The 19742-nt window shown below is 45.1% G+C and overlaps 1 protein-coding gene across 1 annotated transcript in view; it reads right to left on the bottom strand.

Moving 5' to 3' along the window:
• The window catches only part of LOC131127881 (uncharacterized), a 97196-nt gene that overhangs the window by 61352 nt on the left and 16102 nt on the right, over positions 1 to 19742 (bottom strand). The window contains exons 7-10 of the mRNA XM_058070188.1: positions 18260 to 18305; positions 18070 to 18105; positions 16219 to 16432; positions 2124 to 16088 (exon numbers count right to left, since the gene is read on the bottom strand). Of these exons, the coding sequence (XP_057926171.1) occupies positions 2124 to 16088; positions 16219 to 16432; positions 18070 to 18105; positions 18260 to 18305 (14261 nt within the window). The remainder of the gene's footprint in view (positions 1 to 2123; positions 16089 to 16218; positions 16433 to 18069; positions 18106 to 18259; positions 18306 to 19742) is intronic.

The raw sequence follows: 19742 nt of genomic DNA, 5'->3' as shown, positions 1-19742 counted from the left end.
TTTATCATTTCAAACAAATCAAACCTATAATAATAATAATTTTGGCAAATTTAGGTTGCAGAAAAAGTGACTTTCTTAAAAGAAAATCTAACAAAAAAACTGAAAAAATTGATAAATCTGCAGTAATTTTACAAGAATAAAGTAAAAAAAAAAAAAAGTAATAATCCAACAAGAAAAAGTTATTTTATCATTTCAAACAAACCAAACTAATAATAATAATTTTGGCAAATTTAGGTTGCAGAAAAAGTTACTTTCTTAAAAGAAAATCTAACAAAAAACTGAAAAATTTGATAAATCTGCAGTAATTTTACAAGAATAAAGTCAAAATTTTGCAGAAAAAATTACTTTCTTAAAACAAAATCTAACAAAAAAAATGAAAAAATTGATAAATCTGCAGTAATTTTACAAGAATAAAGTAAAAAAAAGTAATAACCCAACAAGAAAAAGTTATTTTATCATTTCAAACAAACCAAACTAATAATAATAATTTTGGCAAATTTAGGTTGCAGAAAAAGTTACTTTCTTAAAAGAAAACATAACAAAAAAAATGAAAAAAATGATAATTCTGCAGTAATTTTACAAGAATAAAGTAAAAAAAAAAGTCATAATCCAACAAGAAAGTTATTTTAAAAGTTATTTTAGCATTTCAAACAAGCAAAACTAATAATAATTTTTGAAAATTTAGGTTGCAGAAAATGGTACTTTCTTAAAAGAAAACCTAACAAAAAAAAAGAAAACATTTAAAATATGCAGTAATTTTACAAGAATAAAGTAAAAAAAAAACAGTCATCATCTAACGAGAAAAAGTTATTTTAAAAGTTATTTTATAATTTCAAACAAAACTAATAAGGTTGTAATTTTTGCAAATTTAGGTTGCAGAAAAAGAAACTACTTTCTTAAAAGAAAACCTAACAAAAAAAACTGAAAAAATTGAAAAATCTGCAGTAATTTTACAAGAATAAAGTCAAAAAACGGTCATAATCTGACGAGAAAAAGTTATTTTATCATTTCAAAAAAATTAACTAATAAGGTTGTAATTTTTGCAAATTTAGGTCGCAGAAGAAGTTACTTTCGTAAAAGAAAAACTAACTAAAAAAAATGAAAAAAATTGACTAATCTGCTTATGGTTAGCATGCTAACAGCTAGGATGCTCGCAACCTGACTGGATTCATTGCAACAAAATGGCAACAATTCGTGCTACGATGCTAAAGCTAGTGCCCAGCAAGAGCGGTACTATATATATGTAGTCCTGAAATCTATTTTGATTTTACAATGCTTATAGTTAGCATGCTAACAGCTAGAATGCTAGCAGCCTGACTGGATTGATTGCGATAAAATGGCAACAATTTGTGCAAATCTCAATTTGATATGAAAAATGCTGCTGCGATGCTAAGGCTAACACTTAGCAAGACTGCACCAATGCTTATAGTTAGCATGCTAACAGCTAGGATGCTAGCAACCTGACTGGATTCATTGCGACAAAATGGCAACAATTCGTGCTACGATGCTAAAGCTAGTGCCCAGCAAGAGCGGTACTATGTATGTCGTCCTGAAATCTATTTTGATTTTACAATGCTTATAGTTAGCATGCTAACAGCTAGAATGCTAGCAACCTGACTGGATTCATTGCGAGAAAATGGCAACAATTTGTGCAAATCTCAATTTGATATGAAAAATGCTGCTGCGATGCTAAGGCTAACACTTTGCAAGACTGCACCAATGCTTATAGTTAGCATGCTAACAGCTTGAACGCTAGCATCCTGACTGGATTCATTGCGATAAAATGGCAACAATTTGTGCAAATCTCAATTTGATATGAAAAATGCTGCTGCGATGCTAAGGCTAACACTTAGCAAGACTGCACCAATGCTTATAGTTAGCATGCTAACAGCTAGAACGCTAGCATCCTGACTGGATTCATTGTGATAAAATGGCAACAATTTGTGCTTCTACAGATGGTTGCTAAAGTGCTAAATGTGATATACAAAATGCTACAATGCTAAAGCTAGCATGCTGATATACAAAATGCTACACACAAACACACAAAGGAAGTGTAAGGCAAGAGAAGCGATGGAAAAGGAAAAGGAAAAGGAAAGCCGGAACAGGGGGCGTAGAGAACTAGCCTTTTAGCATCTTCTCGTGTCAAGTTCTTGGGAGACTCCATGCCCGGATGTGCCGTCCCACCACCGGGGGCTCCCGTTTCACCTTCTTTGTCGCAGGTGACGATGTGGACTTGAGGTTTATCCAAATGCTCCGCCGGGGACGCCGACTCCGTTAAGCTGTCACAGCTCCCCGTCTTCGAGGTCCCACTGGGTCCTTCCGTGTCGCTGGCGTCTGCACTCCCGGTGTCCCCGGACCCTTGAGAAAGTTTGTCAGGAAACTCGTCTGTGGGTTTTGGACTCTGAGGCCGCGGTTGTGATGTCACCACTGCAGGTTTGGGGGGATCCGAGGTCCCGAACATGGAGCCAAGTTTCATGGCAAAAACCGATGGAGTGGAAGACGCTTCTTCCTTTGCTGGCTGCTTCTCATCCTGGAAGATGCCTGCCGAGAGACTCTTAAAACCGGAGAAGAGACCTCCTTCCGGTTGAGCAGCTCTTGTATCCACTGCTGGAGATGAAGAGGAAGAGAAGAGCGATCCGATGGATGATGTTCCTTCAGCAGCTACGGACAAAAAGCCAAATTTGGGAGCAGATAATCCTGGAATGTCAGAAGTTCCTTTGCTTTCAGGGACAGGGTCTTGGCTCTCCGGAGGACGTGGAAGCGATGCTGCTTTGTCAGATCCATTGGATTTTTCGGAATGTTCCCCAGGTTCATCATGATCAACATTTATCTTGGATGTCTCCATGTCTGGTTCCATGGTAGAACCTTCTACGTCATCTTCTTTATGGGTGTGTTCCGCTACCTCCACTGAACCTTTCTCAGGCATGGAGTCCTCAGTGTTTTTCCCAAGTCCATCAGTGTTCTCAGAAACCAGTTCATCTGTAGAACTGATCATCTGTCCTGGTTCCGAACCCATAACGGAAGATTGAGGTTCCTCTGGTTTCATGGTCTCCGGAGCCTTGAATAAACCTAAGATGTCTCCTGTGATGGATTCCGTAGCGATGCTACTCGGAAGACCGAAAAAGGAGCTTTTTTGTTGTTGTGGTTTTTGTGGTTGACGAGGAGCAGAAGACCCAAACAGGGATCCGGGAGAACTTGAGAAAAACCCGCCAACGGTTGCAGATTTACTCGGTGCGCCGGACGTGTTGGAGAACATGGACATGAAGCCCGAAAACGAAGCTGGCTCTGAAGGCTTCTGAGGTCCTGGCGGCCTGGGAGCAGGCATTCTCGGTCCTCCCATTCCTGGTGATCCCATTCTTTGTCCTGGTGGTACAGGTGGTCTGCCTAGACCTGGTCTGGGGATTGGCTGAGGAGGACGCGTAACAGGACCTAAAGATGGAGCCTTAATGTGTTCGGATGTCACATCTGCTGGTGGGATTGTTCCAGGATGGTTTTCCTCTTCTGGTGCCAGGATCACTGGAGAAGTATTCCCTTCCGCTATTGTGGCTTCCTTAGGAATGGCATCTTGTTCTTTATCACCAGGTTGCAGGGTAACTTCCTTCCCTTCTTCTGCTATGGTTTCTTCCTTAGGAATGGCATCTTGTTTCTCACCAGGTTGCTGGGTAACTTCCTTCCCTGCTTCTGGTATGGTTGCTTCTTTAGGAATGGCATCTTGTTTATCACCAGGTTGCAGGGTAACTTCCTTCCCTTCTGCTATGGTCGCTTCGTTAGGAATGGCATCTTGTTTATCACCAGGTTGCTGGGTAACTTCCTTCCCCGCTTCTGCTATGGTTGCTTCCTTAGGAATGGCATCTTGTTTATCACCAGGTTGCAGGGTAACTTCCTTCCCTGCTTCTGGTATGGTTGCTTCTTTAGGAATGGCATCTTGTTTATCACCAGGTTGCAGGGTAACTTCCTTCCCTTCTGCTATGGTCGCTTCGTTAGGAATGGCATCTTGTTCATCACCAGGTTGCTGGGTAACTTCCTTCCCCGCTTCTGCTATGGTTGCTTCCTTAGGAATGGCATCTTGTTTATCACCAGGTTGCAGGGTAACTTCCTTCCCTGCTTCTGCTATGGTCGCTTCCTTAGGAATGGTACCTTGTTCTTTATCACCAAGTTGCAGGGTAAAGGCCCTCTCTGCTTCTGCTATGGTTGCTTCCTTAGGAATGGCATCTTGTTTATCACCAGGTTGTAGGGTTACTGCCCTCTCAGCTTCTGGTATGGTGACTTCCTTAGGAATGGCATCTTGTTTATCAGCAGGTTGCAGGGTTACTGCCCCCTCTGCTTCTGTTATGGTTGCTTCCTTAGGAATGGCATATTGTTTATCACCAGGTTGCAGAGTTACTGCCCTCTCAGCTTCTGGTATGGTGACTTCCTTAGGAATGGCACCTTCTTCTTTATCACCAGGTTGCTGGTTAACTGCCCTCTCTGCTTCTGCTATGGTGGCTTCCTTAGGAATGGCACCTTCTTCTTTATCACCAGTCACTTCTGGTTGTTCTCTGCTTGATTTTTCCACATCCATTGTTTGCTCTTCACCGATAACTTCCAAGTTCTCATTTGGTTGCTCCAAGCGAGGTTCTTCTTCACCAAGAACCTTATTATGGACCGGAGTTGACTCCTCCGCATTCAGGATTGACTCCTTCTCCTCAACGACAACTTTCAGTGAGTCTACATTCTGGTTTTGGACCTCAGAAATGGTTCCGTATTCGATTTCAACCAGATCTGGTCTAGAATCTGCGTCACTGCAATCCGCAACCCTTTCTGGTGTTGGTACACCATCTTTCATCTCTGATACCGAAGAGATTTTGGTTCCAGCAAAGTCAGATTCTTCAGGTTCTTCTTCAGCTCTCTCTGGTGGATGGATCATCTTTGGTGTATCTAACGAAGCATCTACATCAGAACCTTGAAGGACTGTAATACTTTTAGTTCCTGGAGGTTCAGCTGTGCTAGCCTCCTTCCCAGTAACAACCGAGTCAGGCTCCGTTTTGGTCTCCTCCATGAAAGACCTTCCAAACAGGCCAAATCCAGTTTTGGATTTGCCGCCGTCAGAACTCCCTCCGAGTGAGAACACAGAAGAAACTTTAAAGCCCCCGTCTGACTCGGGTGTAGGATGAGCTGCTGCTGCTTGCTGGTGCTGTCCACCAAACATGGAGAACAATCCTTTTCCAGGGGGTTCGGAACTTCTGGGTCCGGGTGGTGCAGGCATTCTTGGTCCACTTTGAGCTGGAGCGCTGGGACCGCCAAGCTTGGAGAACAGGCCCGTGCCTGGGCTGTCTTTCTGTGAAGAAGAACCTTGTAGGATTGCACCAAATAAAGAAGATCCAGCACTGGCCTGAGGAGGACCTCTTGGACTGGCTTGCTGAAGAGGGGCAGCACCACCAAACATGGAAAACAAGGTTTTTCCTGGAGGTTCCTTGGGTGGAGGACCTCGAGGTGGCACATTTGTACCAGGTGGGCCTCTGGGTCCAGCTTGTGGACTACTACTGGATCCAAACATTGAGAATAAACCTTTTCCTTGAGGTTCTTGAGGGCTTGATGAGGGTGTAGGACTTTTGCTTGCAGGAGAAGCTGAGGTGTTTGTTCCACCAAACATTGAGAGTAGTCCTTTACCTTGTGGTTCCTGCTGAGTTGGTAAAGGTGACGGGTCTTTGGTTCCAGGGGTGGATGGGGCGCTTGGCCCCCCAAACATTGAGAGTAGACCCTTTCCTTGGGTCTCTTGTGGGGTTGCTGAAGTTGATGGACTTTTGTTTCCTGGAGAGGCGTTAGATCCGCCAAACATGGAGAGTAAGCCGGTTCCAGGACTCTCTTTGGTAGATGATCCAGGAATGATACCACCAAGTATGGATAGACCGGACTGAGAAGCGTTCCCAGAGTTCTCTGGGCTTCCGTTAGCGCTGCTAAACACTGAAAACAAACCTTTTCCGTGTTGTTCATTTGGTTGCTTGACTGCTGGACCTTCTTCCTTGGAAGTCGTTACTTCTTCTACATTTGGTTTGTCTGGACTGGACTGGACTTCAGGGGCGGGTGAAGGAGCTTCAGGTTGTTGAACTTCAGATGGTTTGATATCTGCGAGCGGTTCCTTAGATAATACTTTATCATCAGGAGACTCAGGCGGTTTTAAATCTGAAATGGTTCTTTGCTCCTCAGGCTCTTTTTGAGGTTCTCCGCATGTTCCGGTTTCTCCAACCGGAGCCATGGTTTCGGTCTCGCGTGGCTTGGCCTCTTCTTCTGGAGACATGACACTTTCAATCGATGCTTGTAGATCAGGTTCTGAGACTGAGGCTTCTGTGATGGAACCTTCCTTGTTTAGCTCTTGTTGACTCTGCTCATCTGAACTCATATCGTCTGAAGTTCGTAGCGAACTCTTATCCGAGCAGGATGTGGTCTGTGGACCCGTGAGACCTGTACCCTCGTCAAAAGGTACCGAATCTTTGTGATCCGTCGCAGTAGGACCTTCATCACTGAGGACGTCGGGTATTTCAGGCTTGGATTCTTGTAGATCAGGTTCCGAGACTGAGGCTTCCGTTAGCTCATGTTGACTCTGCTCATCTGAACTCATATCGTCTGAAGTCCGTAGTGAACTCTTATCCGAGCAGGATGTGGTCTCTGGACCTGTGACACCTGTACCCTCGTCAAAAGGTACCGAATCTTTGTGCTCTGTCGCAGTAGGACCTTCATCACTGAGGATGTCGGGCATTTCAGGCTTGGATTCTTCTTCAGTGCCCTCATCTTCTGGTGAACTTGCAGCCGAGACAAATATATGAGGTAGTCTGACATACGGTCTTGGACCACTTCCTGGATCAGGTGAGATGTCTTGATTGGTGATGCCAATGTAGATTGACCTGGGGTGGGTCGTTAGCTCCTGTGGTTGGGTTGGTACGTTCCACTGATCTGGCATAGCGGATGGTTGCTGGATTAAAACTTCTGATGGTTCTTCTGAGCTTCTAACTGAAGGTTCCTCTGAAGTTCCTTCATTGAGAGGAACTTTTGGAGATGCGGTACTGCCTAGCGTGGATAGCGAAGACCCATCGCCTGATGTCACGCTAACTTGGCTTGATTGTGGAATTTCACAGGATATTTGATCCCTGAAAGCGGATGTTTCCGATTGGTCTGGAATGGATTCTTCATGGCTTGAAGTCAAAGACTGGTCTTTGGACGATTGAGGCGGCAAGGATGTAGATTGTTGCTCTCCAAGTCCAACTCCTGTTCGCACCGTCACATCTGGAGAAACCGCATGAAGAACCTGGGACTCCTGGTCCGCAGGTGTAGACCCAGTCGGAGTGGAGCGGGGCATGATTGCAGCCGGCGGTCCACAAACAGGGGACCGTAAACCCGGGTCGCTAAACAACGAAACCAGCCCTTTGACCGAAGTGGATCCTGTTTGGGATGATGTGATCACTTCCTGTCTTTGCAATGCAGCTCGGGAACCCCGTTTGCCAGTCGGCTCCAACGGGACTGGATCATGTCTTGTTGTGGTTTGCGAGACAAGAGCCCGGCCTTGTGGTGCCATGAAGGGATCGGGTTTTGGTTCAGGTTGCGTTGATATTTGAGGGAGCGATCTTGAATGGTTAGCCTGTAAAGGTTCAGCATTCACAGAATCTGGTTTTCGGTTTTCGGATGCTTGAACAACAACACCAGACCCGGGTGACGACTGATTGTGCCCAATAGCTTCCTCTGAGCTTTCCAGAGTTGACTGCTTGATGGGAATTTTGGGTCTGGCGGGTCTGGTGGTCAGGTCACACACAAGACTGTCATCGTGTCTTTGCCACATTGTGGACTCAGATGAGACCAAGTCTTTGGGTGTCCTGCTGACTTCCATAGTGTACAGATTTGGGTTGTTTGGAAAAATGTGATCAATTCCCCTGGTCTCCAAGTGTCCCGAAGAACTTTCCGGAACGGATTGTGCCGCAACATTCAGAGAAGGTTCCAATGCCAGGAAATGAAAACCTGATCTTTCAGTTCCTGGGTATCCTTGGTCCAGATTGAGTACTCCAGATTGAGTGATGGTCCAATCATAGCGTGATGATGTTGGCGCCGTAAAGATCTCGCTGCCTTGCGGGACGGTTGAAGGTCGAGATGTTCTATTGTCCTGATGCTGGCGACTTCGATACGGACCGGGAATGCCGGGCGAGGAAAGATCGTCGATGTTCTGATTTTGATGATCTGTGGTCTTCTTACTCGGAGGATCCACCGTCAGGTCGACTAAACCTTGCAAAGTCTTCTTCTTGAGTCGCCCCCCTGTTTGCTCTTTTGGTTCGTTCCTGGAGCTAATCTTCGTGAAATTTATGGGCATGCCATATTCTGGTTCTTGGCTTAATGGGGTCACGCTGTCTTTGGCGGAGAAGTCCATGGGAATATTTTGCAGTTGCATGGACTTGGACTTTGTCTTGGAGGGGGTAAAGACCTCATTTCTGTGGGAAGTGGTTGTCTCTGTTTGGGTGATTCCCCTCAGGGGTCCACTTTCTTCTTGAGTTGGATCTACGTTAAAAACCTGTTGAGGTGTCTTCAGGATGGTGGGTTCTCGACATGGTAAGTCAACTACAAGTGGAAGACCAACGGAATCCTTCCTGGCAACGGCTCTTGGACTTGGCTTGTTGATCAGCGGAACAGCTTCGTCAAGACTGGAATCAGGTTGTCCTGTTCCAGGCGTGGTCTGGGGCGGCTTGGGTGACATGTCCAGTGGGGCCCCTGTTTTGAGATTTACTCCAGCGGACGTTTGGTAAGTTAGCGGTGAGTGGAGATGGTTTAGCGGTGGAGGAACCGTATCTGTCCTCTGAATGGACCGTTCTTGGTACTGAATCCAGTCTTCATAAGGTTCTTCCGAAGGAAGCTCTTTGATGAGTGGAACGCCGATAGAGTTTTTCCGTGCAAGCTGCCGGGCGGTGGGTTTTCCTTGCGTTAAGGGTATACCTTTGGTCAGAACGTCATGTCTTCTCATGTCTGGACCTCGTTCTGCTAAGCTAGCTGATTTCGAAGACATGTCAAGAGTGGCCTTGACTGCGTTGGCGGGGGCTGTGGTTTTGGGCCAGGTAGAGTCCCTGAAATGAGACCGATGAGGTGACATCAGAGGGCGGATGCTTGTTAGAACTTCTCTCCTAACTGAACGTTGGAGGTCGTCTTGAGTACTGCGGGAACAGGAAACCTCATAAGGAACAGGATCAATGACTTCTGGTCCATCTCGATACGACAGATCAATAGATTCCTGATGACCAGGACTCTTGTGTGTCCTCTCGGGGCCCAGCGGTTTTCTCTTAGTCAAAGATAGAGCTTCACAGACTGGATCTGGATCTGGTTCCGGATCTTTTGGTATGAGCTTTGCCGGGCTTGTCGTCTTAGCGGACATATCTAGAACGTCTTTGACCGAGTTTGCTGGTGCCGTGTTCTCCTGGTGCTCCCTGGAATTATAAGACTGGGATCTAAAGATTGTAGTTCTACTGTCTACAGGACTCTGGTGAGTCAGGATGGTTCCATGTGGTTGCCTCGGAACCAACGATAGAGATTGGACTGATCCGGATTTGGTGTCTTTCCTGGTAATTGAAGACCTGACATTTGGTGCAGGTCCTGGACTGTGGATTCGCATCGAGGTCCGACCGCCATTTTCAATCTGTGGGCCGGACAATCTTGGTTTGGTGGTCTGAGGGTCTGGAGAACTAGTCCGAGTAGGACCTTCTGAAACACTCCACTCATCCATCTGGTCCTTGGTCTGTTTGGTGAGGTCTACAGCGATCCTGGAAGTCAAATCCACGTTTGCTTTTGGATCCATTTCCATTTTCTCCTTCATCCTTTTCAACTTGTATTTGGTAAAGTCCACAGCGTCTGATTCCCGCTGCAAAGATTCCGTTTGGACATCTTTTGGACCCGACTCTTGGTTCTTTTGGCCCGTGGAGGAAAAATCCAAGACTTTTTGGCCGATCCGAGGACCAGTAGGGCCGATGTAGCGATTCCTGTTGTAAAGCTCGGCTTCGGTATTTGGGCTGGGGTTCAGGATGTGGAACTGTGGCGGTTCTTTGCACGGGGACTTTGGAATTGGACCCTGGGTCGGATGAGGGGAGTCCGGTTTGGTGATGTCGCAAATCCCAGCAGGTTTACTGGTCCGGGATAATTCCCTGGGCTTGTCCGCCTGGGTCGGATGATGGGGGGCCAGTTTCGTAATGTCGCAAATCCCAGCAGGTTTACTGGTCCGGGATAATTCCCTGGGCTTGTCCGCCTGGGTCGGATGAGGGGGGGCCGGTTTGGTAATGTCACAAATCCCAGCAGGTTTACTGGTCTGGGATAATTCCCTGGGCTTGTCCGCCTGGGACTGCTGCCTGGCAAGCCGAGGTCTCGGAGAGCAAAGAGATGATGCGTTTACAGAAGCGACGGAACTCTGAGCGCTCGTGGTTTGCACTGAAGGATCTGACGTAACGTTTGGAGACGCGGGGGTCGGGATCTTTGAGGCTGATGGCGTCTTGGGAAGGTCTCTGGGAATGTTTGACGAGAACTTGGTGGCTGTTGAGGGGAGGACCGGGACGGATTTTGGAGACTTTGGAATGTGAGGAATTTTTGGAGGACATTTGTCTCCAGGTGTATGGTCCGCATGTGAAATCCTGATCTCAGGTACTTGGTGATGTTGACTGACAGACTGACAGAGTCTGGAGGCCACGTTTGTCATGTCTTGATTCTTCCAGTACGGACCTCCATGGGTTCCTCTGAGGGCCTTCAGGGTAAGATCAGCAGCTTTGAGGGGCGGCTCTTGGCAGCCATGACGGTTTTCCGTTGCCCCCACTGAGATCTTCTTGAGCTTGTACACGGTGAAGTCCACAGGAGCTTCACTTTGTGAAGCTAGAGATTCCTGAAACATCTGAGAGAAGCTTTCCAGGTTCATGTTCATGAGTTTTTCACCTTTTTGTAGAGCAGAGGTGAGATCTACTGGTACATCCGAAAGCCCAGAACTGGTCTGCAGGAGATCCGAAGACCAAAGACTGTTTTCTTCTGGGCAGAGCGGGATTTTAAATCCACATAAGGTCACTTTGTTCTTCTCCTTTTGGGACAGAATGTTAGCAATGTTTTGGGTGATGTTGCTGAGAACCTGGACATCTTCTGGGGCAGCGCAGGCGTAGAGGTGTCTACCGGCCCTGTCAGTTAAAAGGGAATAAATAAAGTTCTCATTTGTATACACGTAATATCCACAGTCCCCTGCTTCGGCCGGCCACCACAGACCTTGCTCCAACAGGGATACCCACTGCTGGTACCATTCTGGGTCCTCCAGGAGCATTTCATCTTCTCCAAGTCCTGCAGTCCCTGCAGATCTGCTCAGGTCCACGGCGCCCCGCGTTAGATCTACTGGACTCATTTTGTCGGAAAGCCGTTTCAAAAACTGGGTGGCGGATTTCAAAGTGAGATCATCAACGTTCACGTGGGTCAACGCCACGTCTGTGAGAGACTGACATCTGGACTTGATCTTCTCCTTGGACAGGTTTAGACCCCCGCCCTCCATGATCCAAGGTTGCCTGTTTCTGCCAAGTTCCTGTAAGTGGTCACAGCTGGTCCAGGACTTTGTGTCTCTGCTGCTCATGTCGAATAAAACCAAGTCTTCATCTGGTTCCAGGAAGTGATTTCCGTTCTCCAGAAGTTGGGCGGCAACTTCCTTCCAAGGATGTGATGGAACGTTGAAGGTACTGATGTCCATTTCCTTCGGACTCGGCCACATGTGATTCTCAACTCGGCGTGGTCTCGGCGTGGTCGCGGTTTGGACGTCTCGGTGGCGTTCCCGAGCTCGAGTCTCCAGCGCCTCGGCGAGGGCGTAGTCGTTGAGCTGCTGCCACAGAAGAGCCTCGATGAGACACTGGTGCTCGTAGAGCTCGGGCGGGATGACGCCGTGTTCTGTGAAGTTGAACAGAAGGTCTTTGTAGCCGTACTCGTCCGCCGTCCCGTATAAGAGACGCTCGATTTCCTCCAGGTAACGTTGGGTGGGGGACACCGTGGGATCTTTGCAGGCTTGCAGGGGCGGGTCCGCAGAAGTACCGACCTCTGTAGCAGTACTTGAAGTATCCTCCTTAGTCTTGGACAGGAAGCGGTTTAGAAGGCCTTTTTCTGGTTCTTTTTCAGAAGAAGAAGCGTTGCCGTCACTGATGCTCGGTTTGAAGATGCTCGAGAGTAGACCTGGAGATGAGCCGCCCTCCGTCTTGCCAAGGTCGGATGATGGCGGCTTCTGCGTCTTTGAGTCGTCCGGGTTGCTAAAAAGACTTGAGAGGAATCCCTTTTGAGATGTTTCTTCTGGGTTCTTCTCTGGAGCCACATCAGGCGAGGACTGCATCTCCACTGGTTTCGTCCTCTGAATCTGCGGACGTCCCTGATTCGGTTTTGCTTCTTCAGCAGGAGCGTTAGCTTGCTCCGCGTTGGCTGAAATTTTGTTTAGCAGGCCAGAGAAGATCCCGCCTGATTCCGACCGGGTGGGGTTCTGCTCCGGTTGTCCCCCCCGGTTCTCGGGCGGTTCCTGCGGCGTATTCTCGCCTGCCGCGAGCTTCAAAATACCAGAAAAGAAGCCTCCGCTTTGACTAGCTTGTTCTGTTGTAGCATGTTGAGGACTTGCCGCTTTTCCTGCCGGTTCCTGCTGTTGAGGCGCCGGCGGGCTAAACAACCCGGATAGGAATCCTCCTTGTTGATTGCCTTGGGACTTTGGACCTGGATTTTGGTTTTGAGGTGCGGGAATGTTTGATTTAGCGCCCCGTTGAGACGCCTGAGGGCTGGGTTGCGGTGGTGGATCCGCGGTGGTTAATTTACCGAGCAGCCCTGACAGCAGTCCGCCTTGTTGGGGATCGCTTGCCGAGGAAGAAGCTTGTTGGGGAATCTGGCTTTGCCGACGTAGGGGTTGCCTACTGCCGCCATGTTGCTGCTGGTTGGAAGGACCAACAGGAGGCTGCTGAACCGGAGGAGAACCTGAAGAAAAGAGCCCAGAGAGGAACCCTCCTTGTTGACTAGGTGTTTGCGGTGTCGCCTTGGGACCTGGTTTCTCCTGATCCTGTTGGCTACCGGTAGAAGGAGCAGATGCTGGGGCTCCCGGATCTGTAATTTTGCTCAGGAACCCAGTGAGCATCCCTCCAGGACTGCTTTGAGGCTGCTGAGGAGGTATCTGGTTTTGCCTGTGCAAGTTTGGTCTACCGCCTGGCTCCTGGTTACTCGGTTGCTGCTTTGGTGAACTCTCTTGGTTCCCGACTCCAAAAAGACCTGAAAGGAAGCCTCCTTGTTGAGCGGGTGTGGTTTGGGGCTGAGATGGGGCCGAGGTGGGTTCTACAATCTTGCTAAAAAGCCCAGACAACAAGTTAGCCGGTTGCTGATTCGTTGGCTGAGGAGCCGCCTGAGGAGCCGCAGGTCCTTGGGGTCTTGGCGTTGGAACTGGTACTTTCAGTGGATTTTGTTGGTCCGATGCTTCTACTTGCTGGTCCAGCTGGTCATGGGAAGAACCGTCCATTGAACCTGATTTAGCTTCTCCAGACCGGATGGATTCCGTTACGTTTTGTTTATTTTCATCTTCTGTTCCGGTTTTGTGAGCGTCCTGAGTGGACGGAGCCGGCTGAGAAGTAGTGACGGAGTCTGTTGCTTTCTTGAAGAGTCCAGACAACAGTCCCCCGATGGGGGGCTGTGCACCAGAAGGTGGTTCTTGAACCGGTATTTGGCTTCCTGGCAAAGTAGACGGTGGCTGATTTGTAGGAGCCGAAATGTCAGAGGCAAATTTTAAAAACCCAGAAAGAAGTCCTCCTGAAGGTTGAGCCGCAGGGTTTTGTGTTTGGGGCGGGGACTGGGACTGGGACGGTGCTGAAAATAGGCCCGAAAACAGCCCACCCTGTTGAGGCTGACCGTCCCCTCCTTGGGGTTTCTTGGGGGCCTCTTCCGAAGGTCCTAGTTTCAACAACCCAGACAGAATCCCTTGAGGCGCAGAGACCTCCGGTTGTGATCTGGTTTGGTCCTCAACTGTAGAAGGCTCCGTCGTCCGGGCATCGGTCTGACACCGAGGATCTTTGACCGCCAAGGTTTCCATCTGGGTATCATCTGATCCCTCGAGAAGGTTTTGCTCTGTATGGGTCTCGGTGAGACCACTAGGTTGGGTTAGAGTCACGCTAGGAGTGGTTTGTGCTTTGACCGACTCCTTAGCCGGTTCACTCTGGGCTACCTTGAACAGGTTTGAAAACCAACCAGTTTCTTGGTTTCCTTTTGGGGTACCTTCAAGAAGCACAGCACGGCCGGGAGAGGGGGTTCTTGCGGGGGTCGTGGACCCCAACGGAGCGCCGGTATCCTCCCCGGCTGCAAACTTAAGAAATCCCGAAAGGACGCCTCCGTCTGATTTACCCTGGTTGGCCGTGGGAACGTCTTCCTTGGAGAAAAACGGGATTTTGAGTTTTCCGCCTAGAAATGACTCCTCTGCAGGTTTGGGTCCGGTCTGCGTTGCGGATTCAGGAGGATTTGTAGATATTAAACTGGAGAGGGACTTCCTGAAAGGACTGAATAGGCCGGTGTCATCGGAGCCGCTTTGGTTTTTTGGTTCCGGGACGGTACCAGTTCTTTGCTGAATATCTGGTAGCTCGCCAGACGATTCCGTCTCCGGAAGGAGCTCCACTGATCCACTTCCTGTGTCCGGCAACAGATCAATGGACCCACTCCCTGACCCTGGTCTCACATCTGATACGGGTTCCTGATTGGGACTAGCAGACCCCGGCTGGGAGTCGTTGCTTCCCGCTGATGTACTTCTTTGCGGGGAGGGCTCTCTTGACGGGGGGGCACTGGAAAACAAGCGTAGAGGACTTAGCCGTCCAAACACAGACTCCAACCCAGAGGAGGTCTGGCTAGCGCTAGCATCTGTGGTACTCTGCGTCTGATTAGCTTCAGCTTGCGGAGCGGGTTCCGATGCATGAAAAGGAATCAGAGACTGCAAGGAGAACTTCTTCTCCGTGGAAGGTTCCTGAGAGGCGGGGGGAACGATGGCCACGGGGGGCGAAGTTCCGCCGGTTTTCGGAATGAAGGAAAGCAACTTGGATATTCCAGACTCGGGTTGAGGCGCCGTCTTGGAGGAAGACGTGTCTGCTGGCGGGGTTCCGCAGGGCTCTGTGGCTTCCGGGCTACTTTTTGGGATCATGGAGAGAAGTTTTAAGATGCCGGATTCTGCCGCGGGACTCTTGGGAGTCGGCGGGTCAACTGAGGTTTCCTTTGATCCGGTAACGGAACTGAAGAACGATTTCATGGAGTTTTTTACGTCGGGAATTCCACCTTCAGACGCTTTGTCCTCGGGTTTGAGGTCTTCGGTCTTCCTGTCCGCAGGAAGCGACGGCAGCTTCCTCCTTACTGGTTTGGACTCGTAGCTGTTAAGCTCCTCCTCTTTTACAGCCAGGTACTCAGATACCGAGTCCACCAAGCATTTGAGTTCATCCATGGGGTCTATGAAGTCCTCACTGGGCTCCTGGACAGGATCTGAAGACCGTCCAGGATAGTAGTAGGACTCGTACTCGTAGGTAACGTCCTCCTCGCAGAACATCACGTCGTCCAGTTCCTCATCGGATCCAAAGGAGTACTGCATCTCGTCCGATCCCACGGATCCGTACTCGGCCCTGAGTCTCACCTTAGCGTCCTCTTCCTCACGGAACGCCGCGTAGCTTTCCTCCAACGCCGTCTTGGCCCAAAGTCTGGTCTTGTAGAGGAGACCTTCTCGGTCCGTTTCTTGGCGGAGACGTTTCAGCGACGGAATGATGTCGATCTCAGGCGGGGACGATTCGTCCTCAAAGCTACCGGCTTCCCGGTAAACCAGCCGGACTTCTCCGGTGCCGAAGCCACGCCTCCTGCTGTCGGGCGCCTCCCATTCCACCGTCTGGTAGAACCTGCTGGCTTTGGACTCGTGCGTCTTATCGCCGATGCGGTAGATGATGCTTTTGTCTTCGTCCTCCCACATTTTCTGCTCGGCGTCCAAGTAATCGTCCAAGACGGCAGAGTCGGGCGCTTTGTACGCGCCCTCCCAGTCCTCCACGCCCATGCCGGAGTCCACTGGGACTATCGTGACGCCGCGCCTAGCGCTCGAGTGCCGCCTGCGTGTGGCGGAAAGACGATGCAAAGAAAAGAAGACAGAGAAAGTGAAGACAGAAAGCGACGAAGCGGCGAATGAAAAATGTCACGACCACTTTGACGGATCTGCTGCCGGCGTTCCGGCGGGGTTACCTGGACCCCCGAGGGTCTGGATAGTCCGTCTCGTAGCTTTGCGCCGAGTCAGACTCCCGCGAGAGCCGCCGGTGCTGGACCCCGCTTCCCATCGGGTACTGGTGTGCCGACGAGTTGGTCTGCGAGGCATTGTGGAAGCGTGGGGGTCCGATGCCGACTTCGCTGCGGTAGTCGCTGTCCCGCTCGTCCGCCAAGCTGTCGTGGTCGTCCAAAGCTGCGGGGAGAGACGACGACGGCCTTTCACCTTTCACTTAATTATCAACGACAACGGCGTGCAATAATGAGGCAGTTTTTTTGTAAAAAAAAAAAAAAAAAACTTTAAAAATTTGTTTTTTTGGTTAAAAAAAGTACGGATTTTTTTGTTTGAAAAAAAATCTATGAATAAATTGCATTTTTGGTTTGCAAAACATTTGTTTTTGGGTTAAAGAACATTATGAAAAAAAAATTCACTTGAAAAACACTTTTTCGTAAATATAGTTTTTTGTTGAATTTTTTTGTTGAGTTTTTGTTGAATGTATTTTTGGAATAAAATGACGCTTTTGTGAAGAATAAAATACTGATTATTTTAAATAAAATGCATTTTGGTTTTCAAAAAAGTTTATTTTTTTGGTAAAAATTTTTTCACTTGATAAAGAAAAACACTTTTTTGTCAATAGTATTTTTTGGAAAAGATTTTGTTGAATATATTTTCAAAAAATGTGACACTTTTGTAAAGAATCAAATATTGATTTTTTGTTTTAAAAAATCTATAAATAAAATGCATTTTAGTTTTCGAAAAAAATATTTTTTGGTTAAAAAACATGTAAAAAAATTTTCACTTGATAAAGAAAAACACTTTTTTGTAAATAGTATTTTTTGGAAAAGATTTTGTTGAATATATTTTCAAAAAATATGACACTTTTGTAAAGAATAAAATATTGATTTTTTGTTTTAAAAAATCTATAAATAAAATGCATTTTAGTTTTTGAAAAAAAAAATATTTTTTGGTTAAAAAACATGTAAAACATTTTTCACTTGGGAAAAAAAAACAACACTTTTTTGTAAATATTTTTTTCTTGAAAAGTTCTGGTTAAATGTATTTTTTGGAATAAAATGACGCTTTTGTAAAGAATAAAATACTGATTTTTTTGTTTTAAAAAATCTATGAATAAAATACATTTGGGTTGTTTTGTTTTTGTTTTTGAAATGCTGTTGCAAAAATTTTTTTCATAAAAATGTGTTTACAAAATGTACTACAAATTTATTGGAAAAAAGTTTTATCGTTAAACTAATTATTTTGTTTTTCTTGGTCAACTATGTTCATTCGTTGAATTAAAATTTTGTTTAAAAAAAATTGTTAAATTGTCCTAAATTTCTTTTGGGGGGGGGGGTTAGAAAAAATATAGGATCAAGGTTTGTGTTATTATTAGGTCCTAATATCAACAATTTCTGCTGTGTTTTTGCTATATATTTTCCTCGTTTTTGTCGTTTATTGTCTGTTTAATTTGACTTAATTTGTGCTCCAATAAAAACAAGCTGCCTAGCTGCACTTTGATGAGTAATCTTGCTAGCAAACAGAGATAAGTTAGCTTACCTCTCCTGCATCTGTGTATCAATTTCCAACATAATGCTAAAATCAATCACAATAACAGCGGAATGACAACTCAACACAAATGAATCACACAATGAAAACACACCACAAAGTCTCATTCGTCACTTGAGGAGAAATAGCTCCCTCTTGTGGCGAAAGCCATGAAACACACCCGAACTTCAATTCAGAATTGAGAGAAGTTTTCGGTTAAATGGAATAAAAACAAAACATCACAATGGAATGAATGAAACATTTACAATAAAAATAAGCAGTGTACGTACGCTGCTGCTCACTCCATCCAAAATAAGTCCAACTGCCTGATAGTAAGGAAGCAAGGAAGTAAACAAACGTAGGCCGCCAAACATTAGGCACCGCCCATTTTCATTTTCTCCACGGGGTGTGCATATTATTACAAAGTACAGCGATAATAAACATATACTGTATATTTACATACAGTATATTTATACTTACAGCACTGTGACGGCACAGAAGGCATCCGTCTCGTTTGGATGTCCTCCTGCAGGGGGAAATACCACAAAAGACACCCGTCATTCAAATACATCAACATGTGGCAGCGCGAGTGTAATGGCCACAACCTGCCATACGGTGGCAGCAGAGAGCAGTCATGCAACAACTCCATGGCAAAACTAGTCAATAAGTATATTCGGAAATAAAGAAAATTGTAATAAATAAATACATTTAAAGTTTAAAAAAAAATGTAATAAGCAGTAAAAATAATAATAAATAATGCTTGTAAATAAATATAATACAGCACATTTTTTAAAATTATTTTACAAACAAAATATTACATATATTTTAACAAAGTTAAAATGACATTATGTTAAACATTGTTATTTAAATTAATTTAAAATAAAACATTTAATTTTTTGGTTAAAAACATTACATAGTTTTTTTTCACTTAAAAAACACTTTTTTGTAATAGTTTTTCTTGAAAAGTTTTTGTTAAATGTATTTTCAGGGAAAAAAAATGACGCTTTTGTAAAGAATAAAATACAGATTTTTTTGTTTAAAAAAATTTACAAATAAAATGCATTTAGGTTTTCAAAAAGTTTTATTTTTTTTGGTTAAAAAACATCATGTAAAAAAATTTTCACATGCAACAATTCCGTAACAAAAGTAGTCTATAAACATATTCATAAATAAATAATTGTAATAAATAAATACATTTAAAGTTTAAAAAAAAATGTAATAAGCAGTAAAAATAATAATAAATAATGCTTGTAAATAAATATAATACAGCACATTTTTTAAAATTATTTTACAAACAAAATATTACATATATTTTAACAAAGTTAAAATGACATTATGTTAAACATTGTTATTTAAATTAATTTAAAATAAAACATTTAATTTTTTGGTTAAAAACATTACATAGTTTTTTTTCACTTAAAAAACACTTTTTTGTAATAGTTTTTCTTGAAAAGTTTTTGTTAAATGTATTTTCAGGGAAAAAAAATGACGCTTTTGTAAAGAATAAAATACAGATTTTTTTGTTTAAAAAAATTTACAAATAAAATGCATTTAGGTTTTCAAAAAGTTTTATTTTTTTTGGTTAAAAAACATCATGTAAAAAAATTTTCACATGCAACAATTCCGTAACAAAAGTAGTCTATAAACATATTCATAAATAAATAATTGTAATAAATAAATACATTTAAAGTTTAAAAAAAAATGTAATAAGCAGTAAAAATAATAATAAATAATGCTTGTAAATAAATATAATACAGCACATTTTTTAAAATTATTTTACAAACAAAATATTACATATATTTTAACAAAGTTAAAATGACATTATGTTAAACATTGTTATTTAAATTAATTTAAAATAAAACATTTAATTTTTTGGTTAAAAACATTACATAGTTTTTTTTCACTTAAAAAACACTTTTTTGTAATAGTTTTTCTTGAAAAGTTTTTGTTAAATGTATTTTCA

The sequence above is a fragment of the Doryrhamphus excisus genome, chromosome 4 (assembly GCF_030265055.1).
Source record: "Doryrhamphus excisus isolate RoL2022-K1 chromosome 4, RoL_Dexc_1.0, whole genome shotgun sequence".
Taxonomy (NCBI): Eukaryota; Metazoa; Chordata; class Actinopteri; order Syngnathiformes; family Syngnathidae; genus Doryrhamphus; species Doryrhamphus excisus.
The sequence above is the reverse complement of the archived record's forward strand: the minus strand, read 5'-3'. Positions and strand labels throughout refer to the sequence as shown.